General features: G+C 36.9%; 1 protein-coding gene across 2 annotated transcripts in view; it reads left to right on the forward strand.

Moving 5' to 3' along the window:
- The window catches only part of LOC149179475 (zinc transporter), a 328,009-nt gene that overhangs the window by 176,134 nt on the left and 134,715 nt on the right, over nt 1-17,160 (forward strand). For both annotated transcript variants that reach the window (XR_016258286.1, XM_089420675.1), the window contains 4 exons: nt 10,545-10,623; nt 10,843-10,979; nt 11,106-11,192; nt 11,328-11,440. Coding sequence is in view for 1 of the 2 variants with exons in the window: in XM_089420675.1 (XP_089276801.1) it covers nt 10,545-10,623; nt 10,843-10,979; nt 11,106-11,192; nt 11,328-11,440 (416 nt within the window). In the remaining variant the exon portion in view is untranslated. The remainder of the gene's footprint in view (nt 1-10,544; nt 10,624-10,842; nt 10,980-11,105; nt 11,193-11,327; nt 11,441-17,160) is intronic.

The following is a 17,160-nucleotide window of genomic DNA, read 5'->3' on the forward strand; positions in this document are numbered from 1 at the left end:
GCATCCTTGACAATTAAATATTGCAGAAAGTAAATGCAAGGAAAAATACTGGCACAAATACAATCACATTGACAGTTATTTTTGGACAATTGTCCCTAGAAAAATCCAGTGTGGGAAAACCAGTGCAACAGATGAGGGTTTCTTTATTATTCTTCAGCAAAATCTCATGTACAAATTACAACCAGCAAAAGAGGAGTCGGAAAATTTACAGACGCTTCCTGACAAATTTCTTATCCAAATGAAGTACCCCTCTTTCGTCTGAATCCTTCTGCATCCCTCTGCTTCAATTTTCCCACATTGGCCCAATGTCTAGCTGCCCATGCAATCCCTGCATCAACCTGCCGCCGCATTGCCCCTTTCTGCATCAACATGTTCCTGCTCTACGTCTTGCTGTCTTGCACTCTCGAAGGATGATGATGCCCTCTCTCCCTTTCTCACCTGCAACTCTCCCTTTGATTCTATTTTCTCTTGCCGAACTTCGACCAGTGAGAAAATCGATCTTACTTTGGTAACTGAGTATCTACCTCTGGTATTTTTTCCAAGTGCCCATCAAGTCTCCTCTTATAATCCTTTCATTGATCAATCAACGGTTTAGATTAGATTCTAATCAATGGCTAGGATCATATTGACTTGATCTCCGCCTTCTTCTAGAAGTTTCACCCACAATTTAGATTAATACCCATTAATTATTTTAATTTCCTAAGTTTAGACTTAGGGTCCCATTAAAAATAATTTATTATTTTAATAAAACTGTTTCTGGGTGGAATTTCCCAAAACGATTTCTGGTATTGGAGAATTCATGTGTCTAAGCTTCTCCCACCTGGGTCCTCATTCCCATTCTAGGTCCACATAGGGCTAGCCGCCCTACCCCCATGTTCCCACCTTGGGTCAGGCCTAGAATGATACCCGGAAGGTTGAAGCAATTAAAAGAAAAAGTATAGAGCATAAATGGCCATATTTAACAGGAAATTGTACCACAAAATGCAAAAGATGGTTGGGACAAAAATAATTAGCACGTGGGCAAAAGCCGACACATGAGCTCTACCCCATCCATGGCCATCACCTTGGTTCCACAGGCCCTAGATGAGCCTCCTCTATCATTCGGGAACCCATGATTGTCCCAAACCCTGGAGGACAATGAACCGACCTACCTCGAAGGGGGTAATCACTACTATATTATACACGTCACGCTCTTGTCCTTTGAGCCCCAAGCAGTTAACAAAAGAAATATTCATAAAAGGCAAAAGGCATATAAAGAAGGGTGCAAAAAATCAAGGCCAGGACACCTCATGTACCACGACTACTCCCTCCTATACATTAAATACCCATTTATGGGCTTCGCCTTATTTATCTACCCTTATGCCCCATTATGTGGCCCAGGGCTGCCCCCCTCATTCCCTATTCCATTTCACCTATTTGTCACTTGCCACCCCCATTAGAAGGATGTACCTTGGACATACTATCCCCTCTAAGGGCTGAAACCACCTAATAAGGTCCTTGGATAACCCCCTTTGGAGTTTGGAGACACTAGCACATGCCAAAGCCCATTACGGAAGGGCATGCCATTATGAAGTGCCCTCTTTGTTGTCGATGGTTTGTAAGCTCCTTTCCCTGGTTATTTTAATGACTGATTGAACTGGAAGCCTAGGGGACGCATTGGATCTTATGCAGGATTGCAAGTGGTTTCCATTTGGGTTTGGATTCCATATATGGGATCCTAATCCCTAGAGGTCCACATCGACACATGTAGGGTGTGCATAGAGAGCCATGGGCCTCCATAGCAGCAGACTACGCTCCACAAATCTTCATGGATGTTCAGAGACTACTAGTGATCCACTTTTGGGACGATGGTGACATGATTGGTACACTATGCCCAGCAGGCCCCCATAGGAGCCCCACACTCTTGGCAGGTGTCCCAACACTTGTACGATGTCATGGCAGCATTCATTCCACCACCTGGACCATTGCAGAGGATCTACAGACATCTCCGATTCATATGGAGACCCATGGGGTCATTGATGTGCCCTTAGACCCATTGAGAGCACCACAAGTCTACTACTTGGAGAACAAGGGGCCACCCATTTGTCCATCATATTCTGAGGAATTTATTCCTCAATATGGCACTTCAGGATGTTATTCAGCCTTTGGAGGGCCCTAGGACTTGCATAACACCATTATTTGGCCCCTTATGAGGCTTGTTTTTACATTATGAGCTAGTATGGTGGGCTTGTCACCATTAGGAGTTATTATTTGCACATTATTTTATCTTTAGGGGCCCATAGGCTAATTCAAACTACTTAGGAGGCTATATATTGATGTTAGATACATTCATTTGTATCATCACTTGACTTGGGATCTCTCTAGTCTTAGAGAATTTTTGCACTTTTTCCTTGGAGGATATTTGCTGGAGATGGATGAATTTTGATGTATGGATTTGGGTTATTTCTCTTATCTTGGAGTTTTGTTATGCAAACGAATTGCTGGTTAGATATACTCTATAACGTTGTAAGTGCTTTTTATCGTTGTTATTCTTGTTGCTACATACTGCTAAAATTAGGGCTAGTTGTTGCATTATTGTAATGTGGAATTGAGCTATGTTTTAGTTATTAAATGTATGGGTCAATGTTATATGAATGAAATGTCCTAGAGATTATTTATCTCAAGAAGTTTGCATCATTTGTTTTAAAGTATAAATGCTTGAAAGGCAATTTTCTTTTCTTAATATCTACATTGGATGAAGTTGACTTTCTGGGCCTCCTTGATCAACAATCCAAGTTCTTACCCACTGCCATCCTTGACTCCATATCCCGAAGTGAATTAGGCATTGGTTCCATAAAAGGGTGATCATTTCAACCTTCATATTACCATTTTTCTCCTTTTTCCCAAGTCTAGCCCCATTAGGTCACCTAGGGCATCAATTTCCCATCAATTGGGCCAAGGAACAATTTCGATCGCCTCTAGGCTACTACGCTGGTGGGTCCCCTCCCTCTCCTCCAAATTTGCGGCCTTTCTAATGATGGAATCTTTGGGAATCCCAAGCCCTAGCTCTAGGACCAAATTTTTCCTAGGTATCCCCAAGGCTAGACCTTAGTAGGATCAATTCAACCTTCTGAAGTGAATATTCTTGTTTGGTCCTTTCCCCTCACCTTGTCCAGGATAGGAACATCATTGGTTGCTATATTCCATCCCCGAACCTGGGCTGGGTCTGCTTGGCTTCGTGTGATCCCACTTCTCAATAAAGACTATTTGTCAAAGACGGCTTGGGAATCCAAGTTTCCAAGGATTATAGGGATTGAGAAACGCGTTTATAAGCCTATTCTTTCTCCCTCAACCCTCCAATCCTCGCCCCTTACCCCTAGTGGATCAAGTCCCTTGCTTAAAGAGCAAGCAAGTTCCATTTTTCACTCCATCCTTGGGAAAGGGTTTTCAGGGTCACTCCTCACCTATCCATTGACATCTATCTTACAAAGTGATCCCTACACTACTAGGACTCCTCCCATCGGTGAAAGTCCGTAAAAAGCAGGGAGACTTAGCTATGGTGACAATGGGCTAAGCCTCCACCATTGCACTTGACCTAGCAGTTGCCCTCTTAAGAACCCCTTTTAGGTCCCATGTTGGTTTGAGTGGTAACAGGGCTCTCCTTCATGCTTTTGAATCCTACAAATTGAGATCATCCTTGATTCTTCTTTACAACAAGCTCATTAAATGGTGGAAAATATTGTTATTGCTTATAGTGGTAATGAATGTTTCCCAAATAGGAGGGAGGCCTCTAAGGGTCACCACCACCAACTCCTTGTCAGGCACAGTTTCCCACTCTCTGCAGTTGATCTCGAAGATGAGTTATCCTCATAACGAAGGATTGCACAGACTCTCCTTTATTCATCTTCATATCTTTAAGTTGATCTTTCAAGGAGACGATTTCATTCAAATTGTTGACTTCCATGCCAGCTAAGCTTATCTTGCACGTCCTTAGACTTTTTCAAATTTCCAACATATGCAAGAAAATGATCTTGTAAACCTTCAACTATAATTTTCTTTGCTTTTAACTCACCTTTCTTGTACTTGTCCTTGGCAGCAGCGGGAGCATTTTCTGGAGGCTCAAAAACTTTTCCTTGTATGTATTCCCAGACATTGTTGTCATCAACTATGATTTCCAACCTGATCTTCCAAACAACAAAGTTAGAGGAATCACCTGACTTCTCATTTTCCTTGAAGTAAGAGGTAGACATCTTGACTCGATTAGATAGGCTCAACTCTTCCAAAGATGATTGCTTCAACTCGTCTTCTTTGGGCTTGTCCTTCACCTTAGCTGTGATAATGTTAATTTTTCCGATGCTCTATGCTATATCAATTAGTTTAGCCCAATTCAATTCTTCAATTAGCAATCTATTTAGCGATATTTAATCCATCCAATAAACAATTCAGTAACTGAAGATAGAACAATAAATGCAATGACAATAGAAGACAATCAACACACCAAAAAGAGACACTGGTCAAAGACATGGAAAAACCTCACAAGGGGGAAAACCCTTTGAAATTCTTCTTCTATTAGTTTGTTTTCAAATGTTCAGCAGAGAGTACAATGAGCCCAAATCCATAAGCAAAATCAAAGTCAAAATATCTAACCAACCAATATCCAAAATATGAGTATATAGTCAAATCAGGTCAACTGTCAAAAGTCTGCAATTCTGAAAAATTCAACAGCAGTGAACATGCCCTAACCAGTCCTTCAGTCAATAGTCAAACAGCCCTCTGAAGCGAACAAAGTTCCTTCTATAATTTAATTATTCCAGAAAACTAGGAATATAAAGATATCCATGAGGATACAAATATTATATATTAAATATGAATAAGAATGATCACTGTTGATAATATTGGCGATATTTGAAAATATTGCGATATTTTCGACAAAACGATATATCGCCGAGAAAATATCGCTATATTTTCTGTTTTGAAAATATCGCGATATTTTCAAAATATCGGCAAATATCGGCAAAATATCGCGATATTTTGAAAATATCGGCAAAATATCGGCTATATTTAAAAATTTGAAAAAATTATTTTTTATGCCGATATTTTGCCGATATTTTTGCCGATATTGCCGATAAGATATTTTCTGGACCCTTGCCGATATTTTGCCGATACCGATATTTTCAACACTGAGAATGATAATGATAATGAATTACAAATGAGAACGAGAGGCTTGCTTATATACCAAGCAAGTGTCTCTTCATGAAGAGTCATGTCCTATTAGACATGCCTCTTCAACCTAATTACTAGCTTAACTAACTATTATTTATGATTATTATCTTTTACATTATATTTATATTATTTATATATTTTATTCGTTACATTTCCTCCTTCCTCAAAAAGCTTTGTCCTCAAAGCTTGTCGATGAAAAAAAAGCTTGATCTCTTTTTCGGCTTTGAAAGTCTTCCTGTTTTGGAATAGTCATCCTCGTCGATACAAGTTGATATGATCTTCTTAGTGACAAACAAAATTGTCGCACCGAGAAGGGATCAGACCATCCCAGATTAATCTTCTATATAGCATTCTGATCACTGGAATTTTGTGACGACTTGTTAGCATAAGACTGGATTGAGATTACATCACTATTATCCGGAACATCAGTTTGTTGTTTCGGTTCTGACTTGTTCAAATATGTAGCATGGTTGATTCGTCTGTTCTCATGATTCAGATGTCGATATGGAACCTTTTTTGTTTGATTTTTCCTTACTGGGCATGCGACAATTTTTATATTTTCTTCTGGCGAAGATGTTGAGTTTGTTATGAAACATTCATTGGGGATGTTCATCGTTTGAGTTGCAACATCCACGCGCGTCTTTTCTTCAACTTGCTTGTCTTCTTCCTGAGTTGTGACATTCACCGAATCGATATGTGTTGTTTTGTCATCAACTTGAATTCCTACATTTGATGCTTCCTTCTTGATAAGTTGCTGTACCTGGTTTTCTAATGACTTCTTATCCTTCTTTAGTATCTTAATTTGCATCAGCAATTCTTCACTATGGTTTTTAAGTCGAGAAACTTCTTCATTTTTGTCAATAGTGATTTTGTCAATTTCATTTTGCATATTTTGTAATACTTTTTTACCTTCTTGAGAAATTACTTTTGAAATATCTGAGATATCTTCTGGTGTTACAGAATTTGGTTTTAGTGTAAAATCTTGGAGCGTTATTTTCTTCTTCTTGTAAGAAAATGTTAAAAACTTCTTCTTTGTATTTAGAATAAAGGAACCTAGAGTTTCCATCCAAGGTAACCCCAAAACAATGTCACTATCACGGTGAATTTTGAGGTAAAAGTATAATCTCCAATATTTAGGTGTAAATTGCTTATATTGTATTGTTTGCCAAAAATATTTGTTTCAACTATATTTGATTCAGGAATCACCAATTGGTTAGCACATTTAGGACTAACATAATTACTTCTTTCAGCAGGACAGATAGAGATTATGATGCCCCTTCCTCATAGAGATTATGATGCCCCTTCCTCATAGAGATTATGATGCCCCTTCCTGCGAGCGATCCATTGATTTGAAATAATGTATCAACATATTTAGGAAACCTTTCATCTCTCATTTTTGGACTACACTCAATTTCTTTATCGGTTGACTCCATTTTTACTTTGTTAAGATGAACTTGGGATTTCTTTTTTCTTTTATATATAATATTTTTTTTAACTCTCTTTTTATTTTAATCTATAAAATATATTTCCACTTCTCTCTTATAAAAATCTAATATATATATATATTTCAAATATTCTCTTCTTCTTTTGCTTCTTCTTCTTCTTTTGTTCACTCTTTTAATAAAATTCTTATATAATAATAATTTTTTTTATATATAATTATAAATTATATATATTATATAATTTTAATTTATATATATTATAAAATTATAATTATATAAAATTTATATATACTTTTTTGAGACCCACTTTTCTTTTTATATGTAACTATATAAGGCTTATATAGTATCCTTTTTTTATAATTAAAATAATATTTTTTTTAGAATTTGGATGAGTCGTGACTAATTTGGATGAGACGTGACTCTTGGTACGGTCACAATCTTTAGATTTGAACGATTAAAATTATTTAGATCACACCTTTTTTCTCCAATGTTATCAAAATATCTTTTACTTTTAAAATACCATGGTCTATTACCATGGGTTGTTTTTAAAACCTCCTGTAAAAAGTAATATTTATGTAAGAGCTTTTGTATCCTTGTTTTTACTTTAACTTTTAAAATACCATGGGCTATTAAATGTTCTCCACATAAAAAGTAAAACCTCCGTTAAAATGTTCTCCACGTAAAAAGTAAAACGTATTCCTAAAAAGTAATATTTACGTAAGAGCTTTTGTATCCTTGTTTTTACTTTAACTTTTAAAATACCATGGGCTATTAAATGTTCTCCACGTAAAAAGTAAAACCTCCGTTAAAATGTAATATTTACGTAAGAGCTTTTGTATCCTTGTTTTTACTTTAACTTTTAAAATACCATGGGCTATTAAATGTTCTCCACGTAAAAAGTAAAACCTCCGTTAAAATGTTCTCCACGTAAAAAGTAAAACGTATTCCTTTTGTTTTTTTTTTTTTTCTTTCTTTTTCTTTTAACTTTCTAAAATACCATGGGCAATTACCATGGGTTGTTTTTAAAACCGCAGGCTTCTCCACGTAAAAGCTTTAAATATACTTGGTAGATCCGTTTTTTTTTAGTTTTTATTTTCTTCTTCTTTTTTTTAATTTATTCACTTATATATATTTTTTTTTAATGGCCAAAGGCCTAAAAAATGGAGAATCTCCACGCTTCAATTATGACAGCAACAAGGTTGATGATAGGTTGATAGCCAAAGACAAGGTTGATGATAGGTTGATAGCCAAAGGCTTGGTGATCAGCCAAACGTGGCTCTGATACCAAATGAAGCGAACAAAGTTCCTTCTATAATTTAATTATTCCAGAAAACTAGGAATATAAAGATATCCATGAGGATACAAATATTATATATTAAATATGAATAAGAATGATAATGATAATGAATTACAAATGAGAACGAGAGGCTTGCTTATATACCAAGCAAGTGTTTCTTCATGAAGAGTCATGTCCTATTAGACATGCCTCTTCAACCTAATTACTAGCTTAACTAACTATTATTTATGATTATTATCTTTTACATTATATTTATATTATTTATATATTTTATTCGTTACACCCTCCTTGAGCTCGGTCAGCAGGAGTCAAATTCGGCCTTAATTGCTGGTCAAAGTCAGCCCAAAGCAGTCATCAAAAACCCAGGCAAACTTGGTAAATGAGACAGAATCTCTGCGGTCAAAATCTGCGATATGTCTCTGCGGTCAGCCCAAGTCAAAGTGCTCAGATCACTTCAGTTTTTTTGCCAAAATGTGTGGCCTGCCCAAACAGAAATACCCTCAAAAGATCGAACCAAAATTCTTCTCAGAAAGTCAAAGTCAACGCTGGTCAATGCTAGTCAAAGTTGCAGTCTGCTTCAGATTTCGTCCACCTGTAATTTTGTCCTTCTTTCCAGCCCACACGTGTGAAGAGACTCTGCAAATTGTAGCAACCAATGAGAAGAGGAGAGATAAGAAGATGTGAGTTTATGTGTGTCCAAATTAGGTGGAGGTCACTTGTATTTATAGGCATTGGAGGGCTGATTAGCCTCTCTAGGCCGACTTGATGAATTTTGATATTGTGGGCTTCACTTTGAAAATACACTTTCCCTTGTCCAAATCAAGTGCTTCAAATGTCAAAACTGTTCCTCTCGGAAAGAGGAATTTATTCCCATGATTGGACTTTATCACTGAGCTGCCAAATTGCTGGGATAGTGAAAAGTGGATTCTCTCTCAAATGGCCAAAGTAAAAAGCTAAGTCTGGTGCTCTCAGTTCTAGATGAGGTTCTTATCAAACCGGGCCTTCCACACCTTATGTGAGAATGATGAGACAAAGAGGAGGCCACATTCCTCTCAACATAAGCAAGATTATGTCATCTTATACCTGAGATGTACAACCTTTTTATTTAATGTTTATGTTACAATCTTATGGATACTGCATGCATAGGTGTGGCTTTAGGGATGGTTTGCACTTATTCTAAATCCTTTTGAATTGTTAGGTTTAACTTAGAAAAAGATAGTATTTTCCATAGCAGTTGTTCCAGGGTGTCATGGAAATGGTTGTTATTGCCAGTGAGCTTGCAGCAGTTTAGATTGTGATGATGGAAATACGAGCCTCATCAAACCATTTGGAATGTTGCAGGTCACTGGTAGGTGACGTAGCTCAACATGGTCTATGAAGTGATAGTTTATACATTGATTGGCATGCCCATGCTTTTTGAGAATCAAATTTTAATTTAGCATATCTTCATCTGCTTGCAGATGTTAACCTTTACTGTTTTAAGTCAGCCTAATGTACTCATCTAATCAGTTCCTATCATCATGGGCAATTTTTATTCTCCAGTTGAAGACATGCAACACAAGAAAATTATGAAGTAAACAAAGACTTGGATGTTCAAATATGAGATAGATGTCCATGTATTGCCCATAAATCTTGTAGTATTTGTAATCTTTTTCTCCAAATCAATTGAATTGCATGGCTTTTGAGTGCTAGTGGTTTTGTTTGTTTGTTTGGTTTTAGAGCATAGACACACACCTGGGATAACGCCTAATCTAATCTATCTGAATTTCTCCTAGAAACTTGATCATTTTCTCAGCTCAATTCAAATCAATTGCATTGCATGGCTTTTGAGTGCTAGTGGTTTTGTTTGTTTGTTTGGTTTTAGAGCATAGACACACCCCTTGGATAACGCCTAATCTAGTCTATCTGAATTTCTCCTAGAAACTTGATCATTTTCTCAGCACAATTTGGTGTTTTGGTACCTTTGAGTTTATAGTGCAATATCATGGAGTCCCAAAATAAATTTAAGATAATTTCTTTGATTATTAGAGGATTTATTTTATTACAGTATTCACACTGTACAACAAAACAAGTAATAAATTGCATGCCTATATTTTTTAGATGGTAAATCTGCATACAGTACGAAAAATTGAGCTGTAAAATGCATATCCCAAGCACAAGGGTGCAGAACGGCATTCCTATGCTTCTAATTGTACAATTTAGATCTGGTTCTACACTATATACAAATTCACTAGAATTATTGTGTCTTTAGAAGATAAGACCATTTTTAGATGCCTGTCAAGAGACAAAGTAAGAGTCTCTTTTACTCAAAATTAATTGGGTATTATTCTTTAGATGTGGAAAACAAATTAATTTTCACTTAATCTTTACAGCATGTCATATGCATGCTAGAACTACCCATGTAACATATGATACTTAGTTTGGCAGTGAAGCTCAAACACATTTCTTGAGGATAAATTGTTTATTTATCACTTGTCTGAGTATTCATCAAAATGAAATTCGAAATATCATATATAATTTGGTGGATGTCCATTTACTTTACATGCTTTCTGGAAGTCAACCTTACATTAGTTTTAACTTTTGATGCATATGCATTTTTAAAGGTGGGAGGACTTTCAGCAATGATTGCATCATTCTACTTTTTATCACAAGGATGGGCAATGGAAAGCTATTCACCATTCTATATCCTTTTCAACTATTACCTCCTTGTTTTTGGGCTTTGAAATCTTAGACTTGAGAGTGAAGATAACGTGGCAGATTAGCAGTAAGATTGGCATGCAAAAAACATGTGTGTAACAAAATTAGACAGTAGCTATTTGAAATAGAATCATGTTACTGATGTTTCAAAGTTGTTCCTTTTTCCTGGAATAATTACTATCTGGAAACTTAACCCCTTGTTACCATTAAAAGGAAGCTCAGAAGTAGATGTTGTTATGCATGAGGAAGGTAAAGTTGGATTGCAAAGGATGATAATTCCTGTTTTCGCTGGAATATTATCAGCCTTGAGGAGAGTGGTTGCACGACGTGTGTCTTTGAAGGTTTGTTAATTCTTCCTTCTTGCTTTGACCATTTGCAATCTAGAAAACGTAAAGTAGATTTCCTTCATGGATGAAGGACATCATTTCACAGACATGGACCCCAGCTTTAATTATCTGGTCTTTCAGACCCAATGGAAGAGGCGCCTTCATGCTGTAACTATTGCTTCTGCCACCTGCTTTATATTCCCCTTTGCAATATGGCAATCAACTTTTGTAAGTTTGCTCTAGCCTTATTACATGTCTTTTTCTTTTCCTTTCCAAATTATGGTTTTTGTTGCATTTGTTTGTGATAGATAACTCAAGTTATGGCTTGTGCTTACTTGTTTCTTTGCTTCATTGTGATTACAGGGGTCAAATAAAAGTGAGGGTGATAATTCCCTCTCTCCCTTCTGGGCTTTTTCAAGCACTGTATTATTTGGAATTGTCTTGACATATTATGTAGATGCATTTGTTGAGGACAGGTATCTTTCTAAAGCACCATGATGTTTATGAACTGTATATTGTTTTTAAATTGGAAGACAAAAGTCTGCCCATTTTATTTAGGATGTTGCACCTCTCTTTCACCATTGTTTCAGTTTCCCTTGCATAGTTAGTGTTTGCTTAAGGTAGGACTCATTTCCTTCAACCTTTATAGTGTTTCCCGTAAATCACTCAATCTATTCCCCCCAGCTTAATCCTTTTCATGTAAGTTTACAGTGTACACCCTCAGTGCTGTCCTAGTGACATCACAGACTAGGTAGGTATTTTGAAAAAATGTATTAGCTATAACATATTAATGTGATATAGAAGAAATTGATTAGTGATTGTATGTGCAGTCCTGTATGTCTGCTATAAATAAGAAGAATAGGGTCACATAATAGAGATGCACCTATTAAGATTGTTATTATTGAGAAATTTTATATTGTGTATATTTATTTACATATTGGTTACATAACAAGTCATCCACCCTTCAATACTTTGACCTTGAAGCTGAATGACTTGAGAGTTACACTCCATCGGAGAGTATTTTCCTTTGTGCAAGAAGAAAAAATCTTTCTTTGTAGTGCAGGAAGCCTGATGGCTTGGAATCTCTTGTGATGACCACCTAACTTAAGCTCATTGTACTTGGTATCCAAATAGGTATTGACAGTCCCACGAGTTCTAAGTCACTGGGAAGCAACTGTTTATCTTGGCACCATTGATGGGCATAATGAAGAATGGATATGCATCTTAAGAAATTCACTTGTCAAGGCATCCTTGAATGTCGAGTCCAACACCCCCTCATAAGCCGTGTATACCTTCAAGTCCACCATCTACATGATCGCTCCTCAGCCCAAGTGTCCTCAAGTCAAGTACAAACCTCCATGCGAGCAACTAAGTGTTGCCATGCCATCTAGGGCTCAATGCCATCCTCCAAAATGCTCAACACTCCTCCAAGGTGAGTTGTCTTGTTAAACAAGCAACCAACCTCCATTTGTGCCTCATGAGGAGGTCACCAAGCTACATAGTGTTGGAAAATCTGGAGACTTGTAGCTTATAAATGATTTTCCTTATCTTGATAATTACTTGTGATGTTAGTTGGTCTTTAATTACTTCTTTAGTTCTGTTCATCAAGCAATTACCAAAAACATTGAAGATCACAAGAGACAAAGTACACGGGATATAGGCAACAAGCTAGGCAAAAACCCCTCCAAGGGGAAAACCTGGAAAGAAATGCTTCTCTTTTTATACAATCTTCTTTCAAAGAGACTTCCAAGACCCAAAGACCAAAGCCAATAAACCCTCCAAGCCCCAAGTCAGCCCCTAGTGGGATCTCCTTCAAAGCAGCTTCCAGAACTTTGATACTGAAACTTCGGCCTCCTGCAACAGCTTCATAGATTTTGGGCCCTACAACTTCGGCCTCCTGAAACTGGCAGTGTCAAAACCATAATAGCGAGACAAGAAAATATAGACTTCAAACTTCGACTTTTGCTCCACTTCTTCGTCCTCTTAGCTACTCTTTTTCACCTTCGCTATTGGAGATCGAACTTGTGCTTGATGAGTGACCAAATGAGTTGAGCTCCTCTCCTTTATATAGCCTTTCTTGAGGGTTGAATTCCCTCCCTTAAGGCCGACTTGATCTGCTCTTTGTGCCGACTTAGTCTTGGGCTATTACATGGCTTTTTCTTGATAAAATAAATATCTTTCTTTATTACAATTAGTCGAAATGGGACTATGACACATGACAAAACTTATTCTTTATCCTAGAAAGACCTAGAAGACCTAAAAGCACGAAGAACATGCTATTGACTCAAACTTGAGTATGAAACCCATACTCCAAAAATAAAATATAATTTCTTTTTCTTTCTTTATAAAGAATATACATTGTCATGATTACAATTAGGTCATTATAAAGACCGAACCTAGTTATAATTTTCAACACTCCCTCTTAACTAGGGAGGCATTCATAATGGTACAAGGAATCTCAATCTTGAAGCATTCTCATAAGAAGAGTCAGATTGATAAGCCATCTTTGTCAAGCATCTTTATCATAATCAACACTGTCCTTGAAGGCCTTAACTAGATAAGCTCATCTTTATTTATGAGCATTATGTTGGGAGGCTTTTCTTGAAAAGTGTAACTAGGTTCTGTCTTCATAATGACATGTAATTAAGACTTTTGTAATTGTTGCAATAAAATTATTTTTGTGAGCCTTGCTTCATGGGTTTCATTAGCAAGTGATTTTATTTTTAGATGGCTCCCATTGAGAGCCTTAGGATTTGTCATTAAGGTCAAATAATTAATGTCATGTATGAAGAACTCTTCTTGGGGTATGTAAAATGTATACGAGTCAATATAGTGTTTAGAAAGCCCTCCAAAGGACAAGCACGATCCTCTTGACTTCATGTTGGCCTATAATATGAAGAAAATAACCTATGTCGGCTCACCCAAGTGTCATACCCATTCGAATGGTCATGTCAGCTTGAGTACATGGACGAACTTCTATATACACCCAACTAGGCTCTTCACATTAGGACATAGAAATTTGGATCTGTCTTTGAGGTTTTCGCATAGCAATTACAGTCAGAAGTTTGGATGGTTAACAGAAGACAGAAGTTCGGATTCTCTGCAGTTCGGTGATGCACAACAATGAGAACTTCGTAGATCTCTCTGTGGTCTCGGATGTGTAGTAGCAGAGTGAAGCTCAGATATCTCTCTCTTTGAGATTTTAGATAAATGGAACATAAGTAATTCGGATACCTCCATTCAGGTGGCCTAATGTAGTAACACTGTCTTGATGTTGAGGAGAGTTCACTATCCGGAAGATAAGAAGATTGTGTTTTGAATCAAGTTCTGTTTAGAAACCTTGGTGCTGTCACAGGAAGAAGGATTCAGTGCTAACCTCGATCAAGTCACAATCTCAATTATGTAGCAATTTGGACATGCTTATAGTATAGTGATATTACAGTGATGAATTTCGGATTGCTATCTCGGTGAAGGTCTCTAGTGATGTAGCCTTAGCAGTGGAAGAAGAATCTAGAAGACAGAAGTAGAAGAGGACTTGTGTCTTGGTCTTGGTATTTGTCAATTGGAATCTCTATAAGAAGAATTTGTGCGGGTTTTCCTCTCAAAGAGTGAGAGGTTTTGGCCCTGCCTCATAGCCTACATGTTGTGTCTCTTGTCTATTTATGTTCTTGCATTGGTTATTGTTTGATGAAGAAAAACATAAGAATCTAACGTAAAGAAGATCCTAACCTAATCATGTAAAAAACATTCACAAGGAGTCACCAAAGAAGAGAAATCATCTAATACTAATGCCCAAGATTTCTCAACATGGTTTTAGAGCTAAGGTGCTGAAGTCAAAGGGAGGGCATCTAATGAAAGAGACATTCAAGGATCGAGTTTCAAGAAGGGTATCAAAACAAGTTGAAGGTTATCAAAGAAAAATATCAAGACCTACATTGAAGAATCAAACCCTAGACCGAAGAAGCAGTCTATAACAAGCAAGATCTTTAGTTTCTATAGTCATCATCAAAATGCCTCAAAGACCCTCATCAAGTTGTCTATAAGGCAAGATAGCTCGAAAGACTTTAAAGATAAAGATCACATCATCTTGAAGAAAGTCAAAACCCTAGAAGCAAATCTGATTTGCACTCATCCACTACCAAAGAAATTGAAATACCTTGAAGGCTAGAAGGCATTGTCATCATCTTCAAGGTTATAAAGCAAGCAATGATCCTCTCCTTGTCCTTGAAGAAAGGATTTTTCGTTTGGAAGAAGATAATCCAAGAGGGAGCACTAATACATCTTCAACCATCATCAAAGTGATCAAGATGAAGATTTCATCTTCACTTGTCAAGTAAGTATCTTTCATTCTTTAATCAATTTGGTAACATGTCTTCGTGTTTGCAAGGAGATCTATAAGTTGGATGGGTCATTGAAATTCCTTGCATGAAAAAGGAGGATATAGTCCTTGAAGAAAGTGAAGTCATTGAACATATCAATGTATAGGTCTCCTCTAAATTCATGGAAAGGGATTCTTATTAAAGGTTCCCTCATATCGCAATATTGGAGACATCAAAGAGATGTATATGATAATCTCGTAAGAATACTCTTTGAAGATGCGGTCTACACAAAATCTAAGGTATCAAAGAATGAAGGGATATCTTCATAAAGATCTCAACTGTGAGATTTGGGAGAGATGATAAGAAGAAAATCATCTTTGTTCTAAAATACACTAACTGATGATCAAGGTAACAAAGATCCATGAGGATAAGAAAGTTACCTCATTCGACAACTTGTGATTTCTATGCAAGATAGAAGAAGACAAGTTGAGGGCAAAAGTATTGAAGGTTAAGGACTCAAATATTTGCTGGAAGGAAAGGAAGTTTGGAAAATTCTGATCCTCAGAAAAGAAAGAAGAGCATAGCTGAGATTCAATGCTATGGATGTAAAGACTATGGACATTACAAAAAAGATTGTCTTAAAGGGACAATATTTGAAGAAGAGAAGAAGTCCATATCACCAAAGAAGTGGAGGAAGCTGAAAAGAAGAAGTCCAAGAAAAGAGGAAGTAAGAGATCTCTACTAGGTCTAAGATAGTCTCCCTCTCAAAGGGGCTTGACATAGCTTCTAAATCTTATGTTATGAGATATGGCTATAATAAATAATAAGATGCATCGTGGCATCATGGAAGCATTAGAAACAAGAGCTCATGACATCATCATAGGAAACATGAAGATGTCTGATAATCAACTTTGAAGGATATAGCTCTTGGTGACCCCATTGAAAGATCAAAGGAAGAAGTCATCCAAGACAAGTCTCATCATACATCAGTTTAAAAGGGAAACATTTGCTGAATAAGGATATGCGAGATGAAATCTTCATTGAAGAATTCACCGATCGAGAGAGGAAGCAAGTGTTTCATTAGGAACTCCAACTTGTGGAGTTCATGGGATGATGGTATGATGACATGAGAGATTAAGTAGATCAAGGGGTTGTAGATCTTTTCAATCATGAAGCTGCTGAAAGAAACCTAGATTACCTAAAGGTAAATAAGGTATGTATGCTTGTATTTAATATGATGAAGTCAGGTCATATGGTTGCAGGTAACAAGGATCACTACTTCTATTTTGAAGCATGATCAAAGGAAAGGAATCTCCTCCTATGAAAGAATGTCGGAAGGCATGAGTCGCACTAGATGAATTCAACATAATATGTCCTCATATGAAATATGCGGTGGTTGAATATGATTGAGGAACTCTGATTGGAAGCCCCTGGGAATGAAGTGCGTGAGAAGATAGGAAGAGATAGTGATAATATGCAACGAAGGTCAAAGGCATTCAACATCCGAAGTCCAAGAAGACGTGACTAGAAGATCTCTTGGAAGGATGTGGAGACTCTGATGGAAGTCAAAAAAAGATAGAGACCCTTGACACTGAATATCTGTGGGAGATGTGTCAATCTACAAGCAAGATGCTGGTACTTACAGAAAGATGTCATGGTGAAAGAGCATCACAAAAGTAATTTTGATTTGAAGTGTTCATTGATTACTTTTGAACCAACATCTGGTTGGGCTTATGTAGGACTGTCAAAGGGAAGATTTGTGTATGACTTCCAAGCAGGCCATATAGAAGGATGTAATGTCCTTCCGAAAAATATGGTAGGAAAGCAGAATAACATGAAGCAAAGCTAGATGGAAAATTTGATGATCATTTTCTGAT

The sequence above is a fragment of the Pinus tabuliformis genome, chromosome 4_1, assembly GCF_031772625.1.
Source record: "Pinus tabuliformis cultivar Carrire ecotype Pingquan chromosome 4_1, CPIR1, whole genome shotgun sequence".
In the NCBI taxonomy this organism is placed as follows: Eukaryota; Viridiplantae; Streptophyta; class Pinopsida; order Pinales; family Pinaceae; genus Pinus; species Pinus tabuliformis.